We start from the raw sequence: 24830 nt of genomic DNA, 5'->3' as shown, positions 1-24830 counted from the left end.
AACTGGCTTGGTCTTGAAGGGGTTAAAAAGACAGATTTTTTATTTTTTTTTATTTGAAAATTGCCTCTAAAATACCATACCATGTGTGTTTTTTGTTTTGTTTTAAGCACCTGGAACACTTTTCTATAAGGTATACACTGGTTGTAGTAAGTAAAGAATCTAAACCATTCAAAAAGAAAACCTTTTAATAAAAATTAAGTTTTAAACTTTTAACAATAAAGCACAGTTGGCTACATTATGTTGCCTATTAGTTTAGGTCAATACTGATCTGAGAAATGTAGTTAGAATTTTCTATCAATTCCATGTTCATGGTTTTGGATGAAGCTGAAGCAACATGATGCTGTTTGCTTAGTCATGATGTCATATGGTAGTTTATAATCAGGGCTAGTGTCTGATTTGTATTTTTATGGTATAATCAAAACATATGATCCTAAAGGGGTGGCCACTTTCTAAAAAGAGAAAAAAAAACTCTTAACACCATAAACCTGTGGGGACTTAGCCTAGGAAATCCTGAGTACCTTGGTTCAGTGCCCCCTGCTGCCCATAATTCCAGTCTGTAAACAGCAGACTCTGTGACCAAGGCAATCAAGATGGCAGCTGTCGGGGGCAGCCAGTGGGTAGTTCTAGTGGATGCTGCCATCTTGATTGCCATGGCAGTCAACATGACGGCCACCAGCTTCCGCTGTTTACAGAATGGATCCACGGGCAACCGTGGACACTGAAGGAGTGTACTCAAGTATGACACAAGGGGGCTTTTTTTTTTTTGGCCAGTACACACAAGGTTAGAATGTTACAGAGATTTTTTATTTTATTTTATTTTTTAAGAAAATGGACAACTCCCTAATATATACTTTCAAACTGGCATTTGCTACAGAACATAGAAAATAAATTCAGGCAATTAAGGCACTTATGTTTGAAATTTTTTTATTAGACAAGCAAAGAAAGATCACCATATCGCATGTAGCGCAGTACAGCGTATGTCACAACACAGTCAATCATCAAAGGCAATGCCTAACAATACAGGTTAGGATGTGACAACCACTTATCTAGGGCTAACAATATATCTGTGGATAACGTTAGTTACATATCAAACATATCAATAGTGGGGAAGGGGAGGGGGGGATAACAGCCCCAACAGTGTGTCGACCCGGAGTGGAATTTACATCCTGCTCAGGAATATCTATGAAAATCATACTGCTTATATTATCAAGGCATGGTACAACAGATTTTGGCTATATCACTGGAGATGACCACATTGGAGGGTAGAGAGAGAATAAGTGAAGGGGGTATTACCTAGTTATTAAAAGAGGTAACAATCTACCTACATTCCTAATCAGATTTCCACAGTTGAGAGTTAAGAAGGTTTGCCCTATAATCTAACCATGGTTGCCAGATCTGCAAAAATCTATTTCTGCTATGGTAAGTCCAGCTTATCAACTCCTCCATCTGGCATATCTGTTGGACCCTACTACGCCACATCTTCGTTATTGGTGGATCAACTGATCTCCACTTAACTGGGATTAATAACTTTGTGGCCATAAGTAGATGAGTGGCCAAATTATTTTTTCCGGGGCGAAAATCTGAGGTAGGCATCCAGAGTAGCACTAGCTGAACTGAAAGCTTCAGGGTCATTGTACAGATCTTGTTAATGGTGCATTCTACATCTGCCCAGAAGGATTTGATGGCAGGACAAAACCACCAGATGTGAGACATGGATCCGGTGGCAGCAGCACACCTCCAGCAAAGATCTGTGGATAGCAGATGGATTTTAAAAAGATACTCAGGGGTTCTATACCAAGTCTTAACAGAATTTTCTTGAATTTTTATTCACTTGGAAAAGCCGGGAAAGGATTTTTGAATCCAATTACTGTCAGTGTCATTAAATTCAAGATGAAGTTCTCTTCCCCATTCAGTAACCCAAGGCGGTACATTAGAGTCTCTCGCATTTAGAATCTGTCTATAGATGAGGGTAGTGCATTTATGGGGCAGGTTTGGTAGTAAAACATAATTCTCTAACCATGACGGATCAGGTAGTGGGATGAACTGGTCATAAATTGCCTACAGGCGTTCTCAAAGTCATTTATTTGAATAGTCTTTACCAAGGGCAGGTACACCCGAGAGGGCAGTATAGAAGTCGGATGTGGGCTGCAACCCTTTCATATCTCCTAATCTGTGATGTGACATTGATAACCAAATGTCTGATGGAGATTTAATTTGTGGAAACATTAGTGTGGGAATAACTGAGATAGGAGCTAGGGGAGAGATCTTGTCCTGAGTAGATGTTAACACCAGAGACTTATGGCAAATATGAAGCATTCCTTTTGTAAGTTCGCTTTCTATTTTGGTCCCTTCTCCTGTCCTCTCGGGTGTCCACAGCCTATGAAATAGCTCCCTACCCAACAAGGCCAATTCTAAGTCTATATGCATGCAGTGTGTCTCTTGTCTGGCGAGTTTAAGCCACCTCTCCAGACTAATAGCTTGTATGTAGGTCGATAGGTCAGGAAGGGAGATACCCCCATATTTCTTTCTTCGGGAAAGGAGGCGAAAGGACATTCTGGGGCGCTTCTTATCCCATAAGTAACTGCTCATGATAGATTGTAGTTTTATTGCTGAAACTAATAGGTACCAAGATAGGTAAGGCTCTTAAGGTGTAAATTATCAATGGCAGGATGTAGGTGGTAAGGACATTTTTCCTGCCTAGCCAGGTTAGGAAAGGGGAACTGCTCTTAGAGAGAATTGAGGTGACTTTAGAGAGTAGCGGGGGGAAATTAAGACTAAACAGCAACTTGGGGTTCATCGGGATCATCACTCCTAAATATTTTATAGCTTGCACAGGCCATTTGAATGGTGTGAGGGCTTTAACTTTAGTACGTAGGACAGCAGGGAGGGAAACGCCAAGGGCCTCCGACTTATCAAAGTCTATCTTAAAATTTGAGATGGCCCCAAAAGATTCAAAAACCTGCATAACCTCCGGCAGAGCCTCTTCAGGATTAGACAGTAGGAGCAGCAAATCATCCGCAAAGGCGGCCATCTTGTGGACGAATTTACCTAGTTTCACCCCTTTGATCGTAGAAGATTGGCGGAACTTAAGAAGAAGCGTCTCTAGGGTGAGGACAAATTAAGGCACTTATGACTGTACAACAAAACACAATTATTGGAGGGAATTTATTATGAGGGTAATATTTCAAGTTAGTGCTTGAGTCTGCCAAATTGACACCAAATGTATCCAAAGCTACTCCAATTTTCTACACCATCCATCAACTGGAGTGAAGCTGCAGCTTTTTTTTTTATTGTTACAACTTTAAAAAGAGTGATAAATCTGGAGTAATGCATAATTAACATAGCTAGCCACTCCCACTTTGCAAAACTGGAGTGTGTGTGTGTGGTGTAAAAATGCAGAGTCACAAATTGTTCATTAACCCCTTAAGGACTCGGGAAACAGGGTGTACCGGTACGTCCTAAGTCCCTAAGGGGTTAAATAGGCCCAAAAATCTCAAAAGCCATATTTTCGACTTTTTGAAGCCACAGTTCTGGAGTACAGAATGGACAAATTCTCCCTATTGATTTATTATTTTTTTCATTAAAAACTTGCATAGTTTGGCGACCTGATGAAAAAATAACATTTGATGTCCCTTTAGCTTTTCTGTTAACCACTCCGTTTTTTTCTTATAGGAGAAGATATTTCCAAAGTTTTTAACAAAGGAAATGGAAGGAATGTTTATAGAAGAGCTGCATGCTTCAGTCAATTTACTAATGGCCAACCTAGAAAGTCTTCCAGTGTCTAAAGGTGGTCCTGAGTTTAAACTACAAAAGTTAAAGCGCTCACAGAATAATGCTTTTCTAGACATTGGAGACGAAAGTGAAGTTCAGCTGGCAAAATCTGATGTTGTCCTGTCTTTTACATTGGAGGTATGGGTATTTAAGAGGTGGCTGGGCAGCCTGATCAGTTTTGTATGTATAATTTACTAAAACAAAATGTACATGTAAACATTTTTAAAAATTTCTCAATACATTATATAGTACATTAAATGGTGCCATTAAAAATACAATTAGCCCCACACTAAACAAACCCTCTTAAGGCTATGTTGATAGAAAAAAAAATAATGTTTTGGCTCATGGAAAGTGGGGATCAAAAACAAAATGCCTTTGGTGGGGAGGGGCTAAAGGGGATGCCTAAGGGCTCTTTCACACGAGCAGATGTCGTGCGGGTAATCTGCGTGAAAGAAAGCCAAGCCCCGTTGCAGACAGCAGAGACACGGAGCATTAACATCTTTGATATTGATAAGTGAGATATTGATAAGTGAGATAAAGTTGTGATTTTGTAGTAAAAAGGTCACAGAGAGGCAAAGAGCATTATCAATCATGTTAATGCTCCGTGTCTCTGCTGTCCGGAACGGTGCTTGGCTCTCGTTCACACAGCAGATTACCCGCACGGCATCCGCTCGTGTGAAAGAGCCCTAATTTAGAAAATCTATTTTCCAAGACTGTTAAGGCTGCATTCACACGACATTGAAAAACTGTCTGTGGGGCTATTCACATGTCCTATTTTTTGATGGCTGCCTAAAAAAAATGGCTATGTCCTATTTTTGCCCATTTTCACGCCCAGATGAAATGGTGGGCCTGTTTTTAATGGCCATGTAGACAGGAGTTCACCTGTCTAAGGGCTGTTAAAACTAGTTAAAGTGTCTTTGAGGGGTTAAAATATAGAAAAATAAATAAATAAATTGGAAGGACCTGACATTCCCAGGATGCTGAGCATCCAGTATTTCCAGTTCCCTCCAGTGCGAGGTGAGTGTAAGCACATTCAAGTGGATCAGTCAAGTGCTTTTTTATATATACAGGGGGTACTGTGTGGGGCCTTATAATATAGTGGGGGCATTATAGACATTGTGGGTGTACTACAGGTAGGCCATTGTAGATACTAGATGCACTATGGGGGTGTACTGAGGGCACTGCAGGGTTTGGTATGCTAAACAAAAAATGGCATTCATCCGTTTTTCATGGCCTTTTTTTAATGAAAAAAGAATGCAAAATGGATTAAAAAAATGGATACAAAACAACCGGCTAGAAAATGGATGCAGAATGACCATATAAAACTTAGTCTGTTTGTAATGGCTTTTTCTACGGTATTTTATGAATCCCAGCTACTCCATTAGGTTTCTCAGCAGATTACATTTGTTTTCTGGTGTAGCCCATCTGTGGGACATCCTATGATCAATTTATTGTCTTAATAATAATAATAATAATAATAATAATAATATTATTATAATCTATTAACAATTTAAGAACAAATTGATTATCTTCAGTGCTGTTCTATGCCGTACTTACTGAAGTAAAAGTGATTTCATTGTACGTGTGCATCTTCCTTGTGCATGAAACGTTCATATTCAATTTTTCTTAAATGAAAATATATTCTGCATGCAGTTTAAATGTTTTCTGTGTTCTATTTTCTCGTATCAGTGTTTTCTTGTAGTTTTAAAGGCGGTTTTCCCATCTCAGACAATAGGGGCATATCTCTAGGATATGCCCCCATTTTCTGATAGGTGCGGTCCCAGACGGCAACGCAGCCGGCAAAGTGAAGGAGGGCGCACTGCGCATGCGTGGCAGCCCTCCATTCATTTCTATGGGCCTCCGAAAATAGCCGAGCATCGGCTCGGCTATTTCTGTCGGCCCCATAGAAGTGAATAAAAGCTGTGTCCTCGCTCCCATTTATTTCTATGTGGATTCTGAAAATAGCCAAGCGTGCCACTCGGCGGGTCAATAGGAGAGCTTGGTGGTGACCGAACCCGGCACTGCCGGCCGCCACTTTGCTGTACCTATCAGACAATGGGGGCATATCCTAGCGATATACGCCCATTTTCTGAGATGGGAATACCCCTTTAAGGTACTCTTGCAGTCTAGGCTCACCCTTAAAAAATTCAATGATTGACAGCCTTCCCCTTTCCACACTTCAGTTATTAAAAGGGGCTGTTCCATTACAATTTATGCCTTATCCACAAGATAGGGGATGAGTGTCAGATTGGCGGGGGTCCGATCAGACACTTCCCCCTATAAGCCAAGTGTTTCTAAATTCTATGAAACACCTGTGGAGTCAAAGCACTAACTACACCCTTCACTAAATTCCTTGAAGGGTGTAGTTTCCAAAATTAGGTAACTTTTTGGGTGTTTCTTTTGTAGAGGTACCTTAGGGTCTCTTTAAATTCGACTTGGTGCCTGAAAACCATTCCATCGAAATATGCCCTCCAAAAGCCATATGGTGCTCTTTCCCTCCTGAGCCCTGCAGTGTGCCCATACAGCAGTTTGCAATCACATATGGGCTGTTTCTGTATTCAGGAGAAAATAAGTACAGAACAATGTTTGGGGTGCTGTTCACCTATTACCCTGTGTAAAAATGAGATAGAGAATTTTTTTCAATACACTTTATTTAGAGTACTTGTACATTTACAGTGCCTTGCAAAAGTATTCACCCCCCCCCTTGACTTTTTTTTTTTTTCGTGTTTTGTTACATTACAGCCTTAGGTTCAATCTGAATTCTATGTGATGGATCAAAACACAATAGTCTAAGTTGGTGAAGTGAAATGAGAAAAATATATATATAAAACTATTGTTTAGAAATTGGCATGTGCGTATGTATTCATCCCCTTTGTTAGGAAGCCCATAAAAAGCTCTGGTGCAACCAATTACCTTCAGAAGTAACAGAATTAGTGAAATGATGTCCACCTGTGTGCAATCTAAGTGTCACATGATCTGTCATTACATATACACACCTTTTTTGAAAGGCCCCAGAGGCTGCAACACCTAAGCAAGAGGCATCACTAACCAAACACTGCCACGAAGACCAAGGAACTCTCTAAACAAGTTAGGGACAATGTTGTTGAGAAGTAAGAGTCCGGGTTAGCTTTAAAAAAAAAAATTCCAAATCTTTGATGATCCCCAGGAGCACCATTAAATCTATCATAACCAAATGGAAACAACACTGCACAACAGCAAACCTGCCAAGAGACGGACGCCCACCAAAACTCACGGACTGGGCAAGGAGGGCATTAATCAGGCAGCAAAGAGACTTAAGGTAACCCTGGAGGAGCTGCAGAGTTCCACAGCAGAGACTGGAGTATCTGTACATAGGACGACAATAAGCCGTACGCTCCATAGAGTTGGGCTTTATGGCAGAGTGGCCAGAAGAAAGCCATTACTTTCAGCTAAAAACAAAAAGGCACGTTGTGAGTTTGCGAAAAGGCATGTGGGAGACTCCCAAAATGTATGGAGGCAGGTCCTCTGGTCTGATGAGACTAAGGGCTCTTTCACACTTGCGTTCTTTTCTTCCGGCATAGAGTTCCGTCGTCGGGGCTCTATGCCGGAAGAATCCTGATCAGTTTTATCCTAATGCATTCTGAATGGAGAGAAATCCGTTCAGGATGCATCAGGATGTCTTCAGTTCAGGACCGGAACGTTTTTTTGGCCGGAGAAAATACCGCAGCATGCTGCGCTTTTTGCTCCGGCCAAAAATCCTGAACACTTGCCGCAAGGCCGGATCCGGAATTAATGCCCATTGAAAGGCATTAATCCGGATCCGGCCTTAAGCTAAACGTCGTTTCGGCGCATTGCCGGATCCGACGTTTAGCTTTTTCTGAATGGTTACCATGGCTGCCAAGACGCTAAAGTCCTGGCAGCCATGGTAAAGTGTAGTGGGGAGCGGGGGAGCAGTATACTTAGCGTCCGTGCGGCTCCCCGGGCGCTCCAGAGTGACGTCAGTGCGCCCCACGCACATGGATGACGTGATCGCATGGACACGTCATCCATGCGCATGGGGCGCTCTGACGTCATTCTGGAGCGCCCCGGGAGCCGCACGGACTGTAAGTATACTGCTCCCCCGCTCCCCACTACTACTATGGCAGCCAGGACTTTAATAGCGTCCTGGCTGCCATAGTAACACTAAACGCATTTTGAGGACGGATCCGTCTTCAAATGCTTTCAGTTCACTCGCGTTTTTCCGGATCCGGCGTGTAATTCCGGCAAATGGAGTACACGCCGGATCCGGACAACGCAAGTGTGAAAGGGCCCTAAAATTGAATTTAATCGCAGGTGCAAGCTACCAGGCAACAATGTAGAAAAACTAAAAAGTGGCAGCACACTACTAAATGCACTAAGATTGGGTGAACAGGTGAATGTGTGAACAGGGTCAAATACATGACGCCAATACTTACTATTAAGCAGGGAAGAAGCTCTTGGCGCATATAATTGATCAAATATATGTCGGGCCCATCTACCAGACATCAAGGTAGCTTCTTATCAGATAGGACCTACTCTAACACGGAGTGTCCAGCTCCATTATTACTCTGATTAAAAGCACCAGGGGGTGGGTGGGGAGTGCTAAGTTCCAAAGAGGATGCCTATTCCTCTATTATACATACATAAAAAAAAGCGGAACAGCACCTCCAGAGACAATCGCAGGTGCAAGCTACCAGGAAACAATGTAGAAAAACAAAAAAGTAGCAGCACTCTACTAAATGCACTAAGACTGGGTGAACAGGTGGCATCATGTATTTGACCCTGTTCACACATTAACCTGTTCACCCAGTCTTAGTGCATTTAGTAGTGTGCTGCTACATTTTTGTTTTGTTTATATATATATATATATAATTCGAAGAAAACAGGACTGCACTCCAAATAAAGTGAAAAATCAGTGGAGCTTTATTCACCCATAACTTTGGCAACTTTGCGACGTTTCGGCTCACAAGAGCCTTCTTGTGAGCCGAAACGTCGCAAAGTTGCCAAAGTTATGGGTGAATAAAGCTCCACTGATTTTTCGCTTTATTTGGAGTGCAGTCCTGTTTTCTTCGAATCGTATTGTTGGGGCATTGCCGCTGCCTCTGTGGATTTTGCACCCGATTCCTGGTGGTGCTCCCGCTGGATTTTCTTCAGTGTGTATATATATATATATATATATATATATATATATATATATATATATATATATATATATATATATAGTACAGACCAAAAGTTTGGACACACCTTCTCATTCAAAGAGTTTTCTTTATTTTCATGACTATGAAGGCATCAAAACTATGAATTAACACTTGTGGAATTATATACATAACAAACAAGTGTGAAACAACTGAAAATATGTCATATTCTAGGTTCTTCAAAGTAGCCACCTTTTGCTTTGCACACTCTTTTTTTTGGCTCTAACACCAAACATTCTTAAAAAGAAGGAACACACCGGTGAGCTCAGCAACACCAAAAGACCCGAAAGATCACTGAAAACAACTGTGGTGGATGACCGAAGAATTCTTTCCCTGGTGAAGAAAACACTCTTCACAACAGTTGGCCAGATCAAGAACACTCTCCAGGACGTAGGTGTATGTTTGTCAAAGTCAACAATCAAGAGAAGACTTCACCAGAGTGAATACAGAGGGTTCACCACAAGATGTAAACCATTGGTGAGCCTCAAAAACAGGAAGGCCAGATTAGAGTTTGCCAAACGACATCTATAAAAGCCTTCACAGTTCTGGAACAACATCCTATGAACAGATGAGACCAAGATCAACTTGTACCAGAGTCATGGGAAGAGAAGAGTATGGAGAAGGAAAGGAACTGCTCATGATCCTAAGCATACCACCTCATCAGTGAAGCATGGTGGTGGTAGTGTCATGGCGTGGGCATGTATGGCTGCCAATGCAACTGGTTCTCTTGTATTTATTGATGATGTGACTGCTGACAAAAGCAGCAGGATGAATTCTGAAGTGTTTCGGGCAATATTATTTGCTCATATTCAGCCAAATGCTTCAGAACTCATTGGACAGTGTTTCACAGTGCAGATGGACAATGACCCAAAGCATACTGCAAAAGCAACCAAAGAGTTTTTTTTAAGGGAAAGAAGTGGAATGTTATGCAATGGCCAAGCCAATCACCTGACCTGAATCCGATTGAGCATGCATTTCACTTGCTGAAGACAAAACTGAAGGGAAAATGCCCCAGGAACAAGCAGGAACTGAAGACAGTTGCAGTAAAGGCCTGGCAGAGCATCCCCAGGGATGAAACCCAGCGTCTGGTGATGTCTATGCGTTCCAGACTTTAGGCTGTAATTGACTTCAAAGGATTTGCAACCAAGTATTAAAAAGGGAAAGTTTGATTTATGATTATTATTCTGTCCCATTACTTTTGGTCCCTTAACAAGTGGGAGGCACATACGCAAACTGTTGTAATTCCTACACCGTTCACCTGATTTGGATGTAAATACCCTTAAATTACAGCTGACATCCTGCAGTTAAAGCACATCTTGTTCGTTTAATTTCAAATCCATTGTGGTGGTGTATAGAGCCAAAATTTTTAGAATTGTCGATGTCCCAATATGGACCCCCTTTTGCCTTCAGACCTGCCTTAATTCTACGTGGCATTGATTCAACAAGGTGCTGATAGCATTCTTTAGAAATGTTGGCCCATATTGATAGGATAGCATCTTGCAGTTGATGGAGATTTGAGGGATGCACATCCAGGGCACGAAGCTCCCGTTCCACCACATCCCAAAGATGCTCTATTGGGTTGAGATCTGGTGACTGTGGGGGCCATTTTAGTACAGTGAACTCATTGTCATGTTCAAGAAACCAATTTGAAATGATTCGAGCTTTGTGACATGGTGCATTATCCTGCTGGAAGTAGCCATCAGAGCATGGGTACATGGTGGTCATGAAGGGATGGACATGGTTAGAAACAATGCTCAGGTAGCCCGTGTCATTTAAACGATGCCCAATTGGCACTAAGGGGCCTAAAGTGTGTCCAGAAAACATCCCCCACACCATTACACCACCACCACCAGCCTGCACAGTGGTAACAAGGCATGATGGATACATGTTCTCATTCTGTTTACGCCAAATTCGGACTCTACCATTTGAGTGTCTCAACAGAAATCGAGACTCATCAGACCAGGCAACATTTTTCCAGTCTTCAACAGTCCAATTTTGGTGAGCTCGTGCAAATTGTAGCCTCTTTTTCCTATTTGTAGTGGAGATGAGTGGTACCCGGTGGGGTCTTCTGCTGCTGTAGCCCATCCGCCTCAAGGTTGTGCGTGTTGTGGCTTCACAAATGCTTTGCTGCATACCTCGGTTGTAACGAGTGGTTATTTCAGTCAACGTTGCTCTTCTATCAGCTTGAATCAGTCGACCCATTCTCCTCTGACCTCTAGCATCCACAAGGCATTTTTGCCCACAGGACTGCCGCATACTGGATGTTTTCCCTTTTCACACCATTCTTTGTAAACCCTAGAAATGGTTGTGCGTGAAAATCCCAGTAACTGAGCAGATTGTGAAATTCTCAGACCGGCCCCTTTGGCACCACAACAATGCCACGCTCAAAATTGCTTAAATCACCTTTCTTTCGCATTCTGACATTCAGTTTGGAGTTCAGGAGATTGTCTTGACCAGGACCACCCCCCTAAATGCATTGAAGCAACTGCCATGTGATTGGTTGACTAGATAATTGCATTAATGAGAAATAGAACAGGTGTTCCTAATAATTCTTTAGGTGAGTGTGTGTAATATATATATATATATATATATATATATATATATAAATATAAAAATTATTACAGTATATAATAGAGAGGCAGTGAGGGCAACATTTATTTATTTTCTTTTTTTTGCCCTCCAGTCTCCTACTATTTTGACACATTGAAAAGGAGGTGAAAAATGGAGAAGCTAATTTACAGCATATACTGTAGGGACAATTAAGTATTTCTAAATTCTATGAAACACCTGTAGAGTCAAAGCACTCACTACAACCCTCAATAAATTCCTTGAAGGTTGTTGTTTGTAAAATGATTTTACTTTTTGCGGGTTTCCACTGAAGAGGTACTTCAGGGTTCCTTTAAATGCGACATTGTGCACAGAAAACATTCCAGCATTCCATCTGCCCTCCAAAAACCATATTATAAATAAAGATAAAATATATCGACTCAAATTTACCACTAACATGAAGTACAATGTGTCACGAAAAAAATATCACTTGGATGAGTAAAAGCATTCGAAAGTTATTACCACATAAAGTGACAAGTCAAATTAGCAAAATTACTCAGGGTCAGGAAGGTGAAAAATTCTTGAGTCCTGAAAGGGTTAATTTGTGGATAATAACTGTATTTTTCGCCCTATAAGACGCACCGGCCTATAAGATGCACCGGCCTAAAAGACGCACCTAGTTTTTTGAGGAGGAAAATAAGAAAAAAATATTTTTAACCAAAAGGTGTGCTTTTGGTGGGTTTTGAATTAATGGTGGTCTGTGCATGACACTATTATGGGGGATCTGTGGATGACGCACTGTCATGTGGGGGACCTGTGGATGGCACTGTTATGGGGGACCTGTGGATGGCACTGTTATGGGGGACCTGTGGATGGCACTGTTATGGGGGACCTGTGGATGGCACTGTTATGGGGGACCTGTGGATGGCACTGTTATGGGGGACCTGTGGATGGCACTGTTATGGGGGACCTGTGGATGGCACTGTTATGGGGGACCTGTAAATGACGCACTTTCATGTGGGGGACCTGTGGATGGCACTGTTATGGGGGACCTGTGGATGGCACTGTTATGGGGGACCTGTGGATGGCACTGTTATGGGGGACCTGTGGATGGCACTGTTATGGGGGACCTGTGGATGGCACTGTTATGGGGGACCTGTGGATGGCACTGTTATGGGGGACCTGTGGATGGCACTGTTATGGGGGACCTGTGGATGGCACTGTTATGGGGGACCTGTGGATGGCACTGTTATGGGGGACCTGTGGATGGCACTGTTATGGGGGACCTGTGGATGGCACTGTTATGGGGGACCTGTGGATGGCACTGTTATGGGGGACCTGTGGATGGCACTGTTATGGGGGACCTGTGGATGGCACTGTTATGGGGGACCTGTGGATGGCACTGTTATGGGGGACCTGTGGATGGCATTGTTATGGGGTGGGGGATCTGTGGATGGAACTGTTATGGGGTGGGGGATCTGTGGATGACACTGCTATATGTCATCCACAGATCCCCCTCATAACAGTGTCCCCCAAAATACACCGGCCCTCTGCTCGCCAAATTATTTATAAACATGATTCCTTATCCTGTTATTAAGTTTAACTAACGCTGCGCTCTCCATGTTCCCGTGTCCCCCCCTGTATCCCCACAGCACTTACGAACACGCTTCCATAGCAGGCAGGGCGGACGGCAGCAGTAACGTCATTCACTGATGTCGCGCGCCTGCTTCATTCATAAAGTGGGCGGAGCAAGCGCTCGACGTCAGTGAGTGACGTTACTGGTGCCGTCCGCTCTGCCTGCTATGGAAGCGTGTTCGTAAGTGCTGTGGGGATACAGGGGGGACATAGGAACATGGGAGAGCGCAGCGTTAGTTAAACTTAATAACAGGATAAGGAATCATGTTTTTAAATACTGCGGTGAGCGGCTGGGCCCGGTGTAAGAGTACAGTGACTGCACTGGGCCCCGCCCCTAGTTACGGACTCCAGCCCCTCCTCTCTCCTGACTCATACATCGCAGTCTGTGATGCTGCAGCGTCGCAGACTGCGATGTAAAATGGAAGCATTCGCCCCATAAGACGCAGGTGCATTTCCCCCCCCCCCCCCTTTTGGGGGGGTAATAGTGCGTCTTATGGGGCGAAAAATACGGTATATCTCTTGGTTTGGTTATTCAGGTCTTTAGATATGTGAATAGGCAAAATCCATTTTCGACACATTAAATAAATATATATATATATATATATATATATATATATATATATATATAATATGCTCAAAAAAATAAAGGGAACACTTAAATAACACAATGTAACTCCAAGTCAATCACACTTCTGTGAAATCAAACTGTCCACTTAGGAAGCAACACTGAGTGACAATCAATTTCACATGCTGTTGTGCAAATGGGATAGACAACAGGTGGAAATTATAGGCAATTAGCAAGACACCCCCAATAAAGGAGTGGTTCTGCAGGTGGTGACCACAGACCACTTCTCAGTTCCTATGCTTCCTGGCTGATGTTTTGGTCACTTTTGAATGCTGGCGGTGCTTTCACTCTAGTGGTAGCATGAGACGGAGTCTACAACCCACACAAGTGGCTCAGGTAGTGCAGCTTATCCAGGATGGCACATCAATGCGAGCTGTGGCAAGAAGGTTTGCTGTGTCTGTCAGCGTAGTGTCCAGAGCATGGAGGCGCTACCAGGAGACAGGCCAGTACATCAGGAGACGTGGAGGAGGCCGTAGGAGGGCAACAACCCAGCAGCAGGACCGCTACCTCCGCCTTTGTGCAAGGAGGAACAGGAGGAGCACTGCCAGAGCCCTGCAAAATGACCTCCAGCAGGCCACAAATGTGCATGTGTCTGCTCAAACGGTCAGAAACAGACTCCATGAGGGTGATATGAGGGCCCGACGTCCACAGGTGGGGGTTGTGCTTACAGCCCAACACCGTGCAGGACGTTTGGCATTTGCCAGAGAACACCAAGATTGGCAAATTCGCCACTGGCGCCCTGTGCTCTTCACAGATGAAAGCAGGTTCACACTGAGCACATGTGACAGACGTGACAGAGTCTTGAGACGCCGTGGAGAACGTTCTGCTGCCTGCAACATCCTCCAGCATGACCGGTTTGGCATTGGGTCAGTAATGGTGTGGGGTGGCATTTCTTTGGAGGGCCGCACAGCCCTCCATGTGCTCGCCGGAGGTAGCCTGACTGCCATTAGGTACCGAGATGAGATCCTCAGACCCCTTGTAAGACCATATGCTGGTGCGGTTGGCCCTGGGTTCCTCCTAATGCAAGACAATGCTGGACCTCATGTGGCTGGAGTGTGTCAGCAGTTCCTGCAAGACAAAGGCATTGATGCCATGGACTGGCCCGCCCGTTACACAGACCTGAATCCAATTGAGCACATCTGGGACATCATGTCTCTCTCTATCCACCAATGTCACATTGCACCACAGACTGTCCAGGAGTTGGCAGATGCTTTAGTTCAGGTCTGGGAGGAGATCCCTCAGGAGACCGTCCGCCACCTCATCAGGAGCATGCACAGGCGTTGTAGGGAGGTCATACAGGCACGTGGAGGCCAAACACACTACTTCTGAGCCTCATTTTGACTTGTTTTAAGGACATTACATCAAAGTTGGATCAGCCTGTAGTGTGTTTTTCCACTTTAATTTTGAGTGTGACTCCAAATCCAGACCTCCATGGGTTGAAAAATTTGATTTCCATTTTTTAATTTTTGTGTGATTTTTGTTGTCAGCACATTCAACTATGTAAAGAACAAAGTATTTCAGAAGAATATTTAATTAACTCAGATCTAGGATGTGTTATTTTTGTGTTCCCTTTATTTTTTTGAGCAGTGTGTATATATGTGTGTGTATATGTGTGTATGTGTGTATATATATATATATATATATATATATATATATATATATATGTGTGTGTGTGTGTGTGTGTACTTTGTTCTTTACAGACCTGGACTAAAGCATCTGCCAACTCCTGGACAGTCTGTGGTGCAACGTGACGTTGGTGGATAGAGCGAGACATGATGTCCCAGATGTGCTCAATTGGATTCAGGTCTGGGGAACGGGCGGGCCAGTCCATAGCATCAATGCCTTCGTCTTGCAGGAACTGCTGACACACTCCAGCCACATGAGGTCTAGCATTGTCTTGCATTAGGAGGAACCCAGGGCCAACCGCACCAGCATATGGTCTCACAAGCGGTCTGAGGATCTCATCTCGGTACCTAATGGCAGTCAGGCTACCTCTGGCGAGCACATGGAGGGCTGTGCGGCCCTCCAAAGAAATGCCACCCCACACCATTACTGACCCAATGTCAAACCGGTCATGCTGGAGGATGTTGCAGGCAGCAGAACGTTCTCCACGGCGTCTCCAGACTCTGTCACGTCTGTCACCTGTGCTCAGTGTGAACCTGCTTTCATCTGTGAAGAGCACAGGGCGCCAGTGGCGAATTTGCCAATCTTGGTGTTTTCTGGCAAATGCCAAACGTCCTGCACGGTGTTGGGCTGTAAGCACAACCCCCACCTGTGGACGTCGGGCCCTCATATCACCCTCATGGAGTCTGTTTCTGACCGTTTGAGCAGACACATGCACATTTGTGGCCTGCTGGAGGTCATTTTGCAGGGCTCTGGCAGTGCTCCTCCTGTTCCTCCTTGCACAAAGGCGGAGGTAGCGGTCCTGCTGCTGGGTTGTTGCCCTCCTACGGCCTCCTCCACGTCTCCTGATGTACTGGCCTGTCTCCTGGTAGCACCTCCATGCTCTGGACACTACGCTGACAGACACAGCAAACCTTCTTGCCACAGCTCGCATTGATGTGCCATCCTGGATAAGCTGCACTACCTGAGCCACTTGTGTGGGTTGTAGACTCCGTCTCATGCTACCACTAGAGTGAAAGCACCGCCAGCATTCAAAAGTGACCAAAACATCAGCCAGGAAGCATAGGAACTGAGAAGTGGTCTGTCGTCACCACCTGCAGAACCACTCCTTTATTGGGGGTGTCTTGCTAATTGCCTATAATTTCCACCTGTTGTCTATCCCATTTGCACAACAGCATGTGAAATTGATTGTCACTCAGTGTTGCTTCCTAAGTGGACAGTTTGATTTCACAGAAGTGTGATTGACTTGGAGTTACATTGTGTTGTTTAAGTGTTCCCTTTATTTTTTTGAGCAGTATGTGTGTGTGTGTGTGTGTGTATATATATGTATGTATGTATGTGTATATATATATATATATATATATATATAATATTAAAAAAAATAGAAAAATACTTTATTTACCCATAAACATCATGCAGCGTTTCGGCTCTACACAGGGCTCCTGTGTAGAGCCGAAACGTCGCATGATCTTTATGGGTAAATAAAGTATTTTTTTTATCTGTTGGAGTATATAATTTTATATATTTTTTTAAACTAATGTTATGTTTATTTACCTTCATCTGCTTCTATATAGATCGTTATCATGGAAGTTCAGGGCCTGAAATCAGTTGCTCCAAACAGAATTGTATACTGTACAATGGAAGTTGAGGGTGGTGAAAAACTCCAGACAGATCAAGCGGAAGCCTCAAGACCTCAGTAAGTGAAACTAAATTTATCAAACTGGTGTAAAGTAGAACTGGCTTAGTTGCCCATAGCAACCAGATTCCACCTTTAATTTTCCAAAGGAGCTGTTAAAAATGGAAGGTGGAATCTGGTTGCTATGGACAGCTAAGCCAGTTCTACTTTACACCAGTTTGATGAATAACCCCATAAATGTTTATTACTATGTTATAACTCTGCAGGTCATATATTCTACAGTCTTTTGTGCTGAATTGTTAATGTACTGTTATAATATGCAAATGTACATGATTTACATGCAGATGAAGTATATGCTGGTGTTGCTGCCTGTGCAATACAACTGACATCTGACTTACAATGACTGTGATCCCAAGCCATTTTTCTACAGTCATTAGCCAGAAATTAAAGATTAAAGATGCCCGATTTCTTAATTTTTTATGGCCACCTCTCCATCATCCAAAAGAATTTAATAAGGTGATCAAAAAGCCAAAAAACAAGTCCTCACACGCTCTGTAAGGTGAAAACATATATAAAAAAAGTTAGGGGGTGTCAGAATATGGCGGTGCAAAGACATTTTTTTTCAAAGGCTTTAATATTTTCAACCCCTTCAGCCTAATCTTGCAAATCTGACATGTCACTTTGTGGTAATAACTTTAAAACGCTTTTACTTATCCAAGCCATTCTGAGACTGTTTTCTCGTCACATATTGTACTTCATGACGGTGGCAAAATTTAAGTCAAAATATTTCATTTTTATTTAAAATACCAAATTTAACAAAAATTTCATGTTTGGATCATTTTGAAAATGACATTTTATTTTTTTGGGACGTTAGAAGGCTTAGAAGTTTAGAAGCAAATCTTAAAATGTTTAAGAAAATTTCCAAAACCCAGTTTTTTCAGGACCAGTTCAGATATGAAGTCCCTTTCTGGGGCTTACATATTTGAAACCACCCATAAATTCACGCCATTTTAGAAACTACACCCCTCAAGGTATTCAAAACTGATTTTATAATTTCAGAATTTCACTTTTTTGGCACTTTTTTCATTTTAATCAATTTTTTCCCGCTAACAACCAAACAAAACTCAATATTTATTACCCTGATTCTGTAGTATACAGAAACACCCCATATGTGGTCGTAAACTGCTGTACAGGCACACGGCAGGGCTCAGAAGGAAAGGAACGCCATATGGTTTTTGGAAGGCAGATTTCACTGGGATCATTTTAAGTTGCCATGTAACATTTGAAGCCCCATGATGCACCCCTAGAGTAGAAACTCCCAAAAAAAAAATCCCAATTTGGAAACTAAGGGATAAGGTGGCAGTTTTTTTGGTACTATTTTAGGGTACATATGATTTTTGATTGCTCTATATTACACTTTTTGTGAGGTAAGGTAACAAAAAAAGGCACCGTTTTTATTTTTTTGTTATTTACAATGTTCATCTGACAGTTTAGATCATGTGGTATTTTTATAGAGCAGGTTGTTACGGACGCAACAATGCCAAATATGACAAATTTTTGGGTTTTGTTTCAGTTTTACATAAAGCACTTTTGAAAAAAAATATTTTTTTTTGTGTCTCCATATTCTGAAAGCCATAGTTATTTTTGGGGGGATTGTCCTAGGTAGGGTATCATTTTTTTCGGTATGAGATGACGGTTTGATTGGTACTATTTTAGGGTGCATATGACTTTTTGATCGCTTGGTATTACACTTTTTGTGATTTAAGGTGACAAAAAATGGCTTTTTTGATACATAATTATTTTTTTTTCTAGTGTTTACCTAAGGTGTTAGGGCATGTGATATTTTTATACAGCGGGTTGTTACGGACGTGGCGATACCTAATATGTATACATTTTTTATTTATTTTTTAGTTTTATGCAATAACAGCATTTTTGAAACAAACAAAAAAAAAGAATGTTTTAGTGTCTCCATATTCTGACAGCCATAGTTTTAAATTTTTTGGGCAATTGTCTAGCTCCATCTCAGGAGCTAATTTTTTGCGGGATGAGGTGACTGTTAGATTGGTACTATTCTGGGGTGCATATGCCTTTTTGATCGCTTGGTGTTGCACTTTTGGTAATGTAAGGTAACAAAAAAAGTTTATATTGTTATAGAGCCAGGCGATACCTAATATGTCTACTTTTGTTATTTTCCCTATTTTTTACAGTTGTTTTTTACTTTATTTTGGGAAAAGGACGCTTTTTTTATTTTATTTTTAATTTTACTTCCAAACTTCAATTTTTATTATTATAAAAAACTTTTTTTTTTTGTACTTTTTATATTTGTCCCACTGTTGGACTTCATTTTTTCAGGGTTTGATCCCTGTTTCAATTCAGTACAATACATTATGTTATGTCATTTTTAGTACAAAGTGAACACTATAAAGACAAAAACCCAAAATTATGGCTGAATTGCATTTTCTTTCAAATTCACCCCACCAAGATTTTTTTTTTCCCCTTGTATTTCAGTACAAGATGCAGTAAATCAAATAATGCCCTAAAACCTGTCAATAAAAAGGTGGGAGGGAACAACAGAAGCAATAAAATTTGTGTTAAAGTTAGTTGCATACAGTTAAAGGGAATCTATCAGCAGTTTTCCGCTGCTAGGTTCTAACAGCTCCAGTGCATGCCAACGACTCCTGATATTCATAAACTTCTGGCTTTCTTCAGGAGCTCATGAATATTCAGGACTCATCGGCATGTTAACAGATTCCCTTTAAAGTGAACCGGTCCTCAACTTTATACTGCCCATACTAAAAGCAGAATAAAGTAGAGATAGGTGAGTTGATTTCAGCGGTCTGTCATTTATAAGTTAAAAGTAAGTGGTTGCCGAGAACCAACCTCACAATCATTGCAGACTGGGCCTGAAAAAGAGTCACGGCCACCTGAGAAGAGTCATGGGTATTCATGAATTCCTGCTCTCCCTGCCCACCTGCTGATGATTAACAGGCTTCTACCTAGTTTTCTCCCTTTCTCTCTAGGAGAGAACTGCCAATCATCAGCAGATGGGCGGGTGAGCAGGAGATTATGAATAACCATGACTCTTCTCAGGTAGATTTGACTCTTTTCAAGGCCTGTGCTGCAATGATTATGATGCTGGTTCTCGGCAACCACTTGAGTGACACACCACTGAAATCAGCATTTCTGTCACTAATTTATGCTGCCCTCAGTGAGCTCAGCATAAAGTTGATGACAGGTTCCCTTTAAAGTTTATCAAAATGGTAGAGGACAGTATGTCAACTGATCTTGAACCGAGCTGTTAGAGCACATGCTTCAGTTGCACTCTTTACAGATTGCCTTATAATCTTAGGCTAGGTTCACACCTGAGTGTTTTACAGCGCGTTCCTACGTGCTGTAAAACGCTCAACAGGCAAAAACCAATGTTTCCCTATGGGCATGGTTCTCACCTGAGCGTTTTATAGCGCGTACGAATGCGCTGTAAAACGCCCTACGCCCCAAGAAGTACAGGAGCTTCTTTGGGGCGTATTGTCGCGCGTTCCCGCCCATAGATTCATTGGATGCTTCTGTGGTCAATCACACTACGCGCGTTTCCAAAATACAAAAACGCCCCAAAATACGCCTCAAAAACGCCCGATAAAAACGCCTGTAAAAAGCGCTTATCGAATACGCTCAGGTGTGAACCCAGCCTTAGGCTACATTCACACGTCAGTATTTTTCTATATACCGATTTTCGGTCTGTTTTTTGCGGATCCGTTGTTCCTGAAAATGTTTCCGTATGTCATCCGTTTTTTGCGGATCTGCAAAAATGTAAACATGTATAAATTTCAATAAGCAAATAAAGTTGTTTGGATTTCTTTGAAAAAATAAATAAAAATTTAAATGTAATTTCCAGGAACGGAATCCGCATAAAACGGATGACATACGTAATGACATCCGAATGTCTTCCGTTTTTTGCGGATCCATTGACTTTGTATTGTACCAGGATCCGAATTTTGCGGAAAAGAATAGGACATGTTTTATATTTAAACGGACATGCAGAACGGAACAACGGAAACGGACAGCACACATTGTGCTGTCCGTTTTTTTTCCAGGACCCATTGAAAATGAATGGGTCCAGATCTGGTCCAGATCTGTTCCGCAAAAAACGGAACAGATCAGGAAAGAAAAAACGGACATGTGAATGGACCCTTAGTATACCTTTTTTATTTTTATAAAGCCATCTGTCAGAGCACAGATCAAGGTTGGTGAGCAATATTCCCTAATATGTTCTTATGGAATGTCTACCCTTTCCCTTGAGCATGGCTCTTATCTTCCTTTTCATCTCCAGTACATGATGTAAGAGAGTCCTAAAAATATCTTTTCAGAGAATGTGACTATTTTAATGAAGATGTCAGTGGCTGTCCTTGTGTTGAGCTAACATAGAGAACAGTCAATACACAGCAGTCTTTTCTTATAAAGCTTCTTTATCAATGTGTTCCTTCAAATAAGACAGCAGATTAAATAGGTTGATTATTTCTTCCAATCTACTAACATATATGTAGTTTAAGGTAATGTTGCCATGATTTTGACATATTTACTGATTCACTTAAACAATTAATAATATCAGAAATAATTAGAGCACCCGTGGACATTTTATTTCTCTCTCCTTTTCTTTTCTTTTCACTCATACTAGGTCTCCATCACATCAGCATGTGTTATTTCCATTATTCTGCTCCGTTATAGGAGCAGAGCAGTGAAAATAAATGAAGTGCACATAACTGATGCAAATGGAGCTGAACAGACCCCATTTGGTTTTCGTTTGGGAAAACACCTTTTTACCAGAGAAAAGAGTCCTGCATACAGGACTTATTTCTCCGCTATTTTTACGAATTCTGTGCTGGAACTTAGATGTGAACATACCCTTAGAATGTTGATTAGAAATATTGATAGAATATAGCAGTCATACTTAGGCTATTGAAATGTGTATATTGATGGGAGATCAGTCACTCAGTATTTTACAGTGGTTTGTATACCTTCTGTAATTTTAAAACTTTGTAAACATAGAATTAGAGATGTCCCGAACTATTCGCCGGTGAACATCGCTTGTTCGCGTTCGCCGCGGCGGGCGAACATATGCGATGTTCGGTCCGCCCCCTATACGTCATTATTGAGCAAACTTTGACCCTGTACCTCACAGTCAGCAGACACATTCCAGCCAATCAGCAGCATACCCTCCCTCCCAGACCCTCCCACCTCCTATCAAAAAGCAAGGACAGCATCCATCTTAGATTCATTCTGAAGCTGCAGTCTTAGTGAGAGGAGGGACAGTGCAGCTGCTGCTGATTTAATAGGGAAATCGCTAGCTAGGCCAGTGTATTCAATGTCCACTCCTCAAAGACTCATCTGATCTGCTGTAAGGACAGCGTCCTGACAGCACCCCAAAAAGCCCTTTTTAGTTCTAGTACATCAGTCTGCTTTTTTTTTCTCTCCGTAATCTAATTGCAGTTGCCTGCCAGCGTGTGTGTCAGGCCCACAGCGTGTACTGTGCCCACTACTGCCAGTGCCACCACTCATATCTGGTGTCACAGTAGCTTGCATTTAAAAATAAAAAACAATTTTTTCACTGTAATATAATTGCAGTTGCCTGCAAGCGTGTGTCAGGCCTACAGCGTGTACTGTGCCCACTACTGCCAGTGCCCAGTTGCACCACTCATATCAGGTGTCACAGTAGCTTGCACGCATAGTACAACTAATCGGAAAAAAAAAATGACAGGCAGAGGCAGGCCACCCCGCAGGGGCCGTTGTGGTTGTGGTGCTGTGATTTCCTTTGGCCCTAGAATAATGCCCAGTGTTCAGAGGCCACGTACCCTGAACTCGAAAAGTTCTGAGAACATAGTTGACTGTCTTACACAGGACACCCAATCTTCTACAGCTTCCGCTCTGAACCTTGACGCACCATCCTCCTCCAGTTCAGCTTCGGGCACCTCTCAAGTTACCACTCGCCTGCCACCACCACCAACACTAGCACCACAGCTGCTTCACTTGATCTGTCAGAGGAGTTATTTACACATCAGTTGGAAGAAATGAGTGATGCGCAACCATTATTGCCAGAGGATGTAGATAACAGGGATATGTCTCAGTCAGGCAGCATTACACACATGGACGCACGGTGTGATGATGATGATGTACCCGCTGCTGCTTCCTTTGCTGAGTTGTCAGATATAAGTGATGCGGTTGATGATGACAATGTATCTGCGGATGTCACGTGGGTGCCCGCTCGAAGAGAAGAACAGGGGGAAAGTTCAGATGGGGAGACAGAGAGGAGGAGGAGACGAGTTGGAAGCAGGGGGAGGTCGTCGCAAGGAGATAGTGGCACAGTCAGACAGCATGTATCAGCACCTGGGGTCAGCCAGACAGCACGCCAATCAACGCATGCTGTTGCCACCACCAGAATGCCGTCATTGCAAAGCTCAGCAGTGGGGCATTTTTTTTTGTGTGTCTGCCTCTGATAACAGCGATGCCATTTGCAACCTGTGCCAAAAGAAACTGAGTTGTGGGAAGTCCAACACCCACCTAGGTACAACTGCTTTGCGAAGGCACATGATCTCACATCACAAACGCCTATGAGATCAACACATGATGAGTACAAGCAGCACACAAACTCAAAGCCACCATCCCCCCCCCTGGTCCAGCATCTTCAGCCACGTCAACCACTGCTGTCCTCCTTGCCCCCTCTCAAACATCCGCCACTCCGCCTCTCACCTTCAGCAGTTCCTGCTCATCTGCCCATAGTCAGGTGTTTGTCAAGGAAATGTTTGAGAGTAAGAAGCCAATGTCACAGAGTCTCCCCCTTGCCCGGTGTCTGACAGCTGGCTTGTCGGAACTCTTAGCCCGCCAGCTTTTACTCTACAAGCTGGTGGAGTCTGAGGCCTTCCAAAAATTTGTAGCTATTGGGACACCGCAGTGGAAGGTACCCGGCCGAAATGTATTTTCACAAAAGGCAATCCCCAACCTGTACTCTATTGTGGAAAAGGAAGTCATGGCATGTCTGGCACACAGTGTTGGGGCAAGGGTCCATCTGACCACTGATACCTAGTCTGCAAAGCACGGTCAGGGCAGGTATATCACGTACACTGCGCATTGGGTAAACCTGCTGAAAGCTGCCAAGCATGGAATGCGTGGCTCTGCAGAGGAGTTGACTTGCCTGAAAGCAGAGAGTCACACCGGACCAGCACTCCTGTCTGCCCTGAACGCACAGGTGGATCAGTGGCTGATTCAGCACCAACTGGAGATCGGCAAAGTGGTGTGTGACAACGGAAGCAATTTGTTGGCGGCATTGAATTTGGGCAAGTTGACACATGTGCCATGTGCATGGCACATGTGTTGAATCTGATCGTACAACGCTTTGTGCATAAGTAGCCAGGCTTACAGGACGTCCTCAAGCAGGCCAGGAAGGTGTGTGGCCATTTCAGGCGTTCCTACACAGCCATGGCGCACTTTTCAGATATTCAGCGGCGAAAAAACATGCCAGTGAGGCGCTTGATTTGCGACAGCCCGACACGTTGGAATTCAACACTCCTAATGTTCGACCGCCTGCTCCAACAAGAAAAAGCCGTCAACGAGTATTTGTATGACTGGGGTGCTAGGACCGCCTCTGCGGAGCTGGGTATTTTTTTGCCACGTTACTGAACGCTCATGCGCAATGCCTGTAGGCTCATGTGTCCTTTTGAGGAGGTGACAAACCTAGTCAGTCGCACAGAAGGCACCATCAGCGACATCATCCCATTTGTTTTCTTCCTGGAGCGTGTCCTGCGAAGAG

At 42.9% G+C, this 24830-nt stretch overlaps 1 protein-coding gene across 6 annotated transcripts in view; it reads left to right on the top strand.

The window, feature by feature from the left end:
* The window catches only part of CADPS2 (calcium dependent secretion activator 2), a 786809-nt gene that overhangs the window by 144351 nt on the left and 617628 nt on the right, over nt 1–24830 (top strand). For all 6 annotated transcript variants that reach the window (XM_040411689.1, XM_040411674.1, XM_040411680.1 and 3 more), the window contains exons 5-6: nt 3673–3909; nt 16971–17092. In XM_040411689.1, coding sequence (XP_040267623.1) covers nt 3673–3909; nt 16971–17092 — 359 coding nt within the window. The remainder of the gene's footprint in view (nt 1–3672; nt 3910–16970; nt 17093–24830) is intronic.

This window comes from Bufo bufo, chromosome 1 (assembly GCF_905171765.1).
Source record: "Bufo bufo chromosome 1, aBufBuf1.1, whole genome shotgun sequence".
Classification (NCBI taxonomy): domain Eukaryota; kingdom Metazoa; phylum Chordata; class Amphibia; order Anura; family Bufonidae; genus Bufo; species Bufo bufo.
The sequence above is the reverse complement of the archived record's forward strand: the minus strand, read 5'-3'. Positions and strand labels throughout refer to the sequence as shown.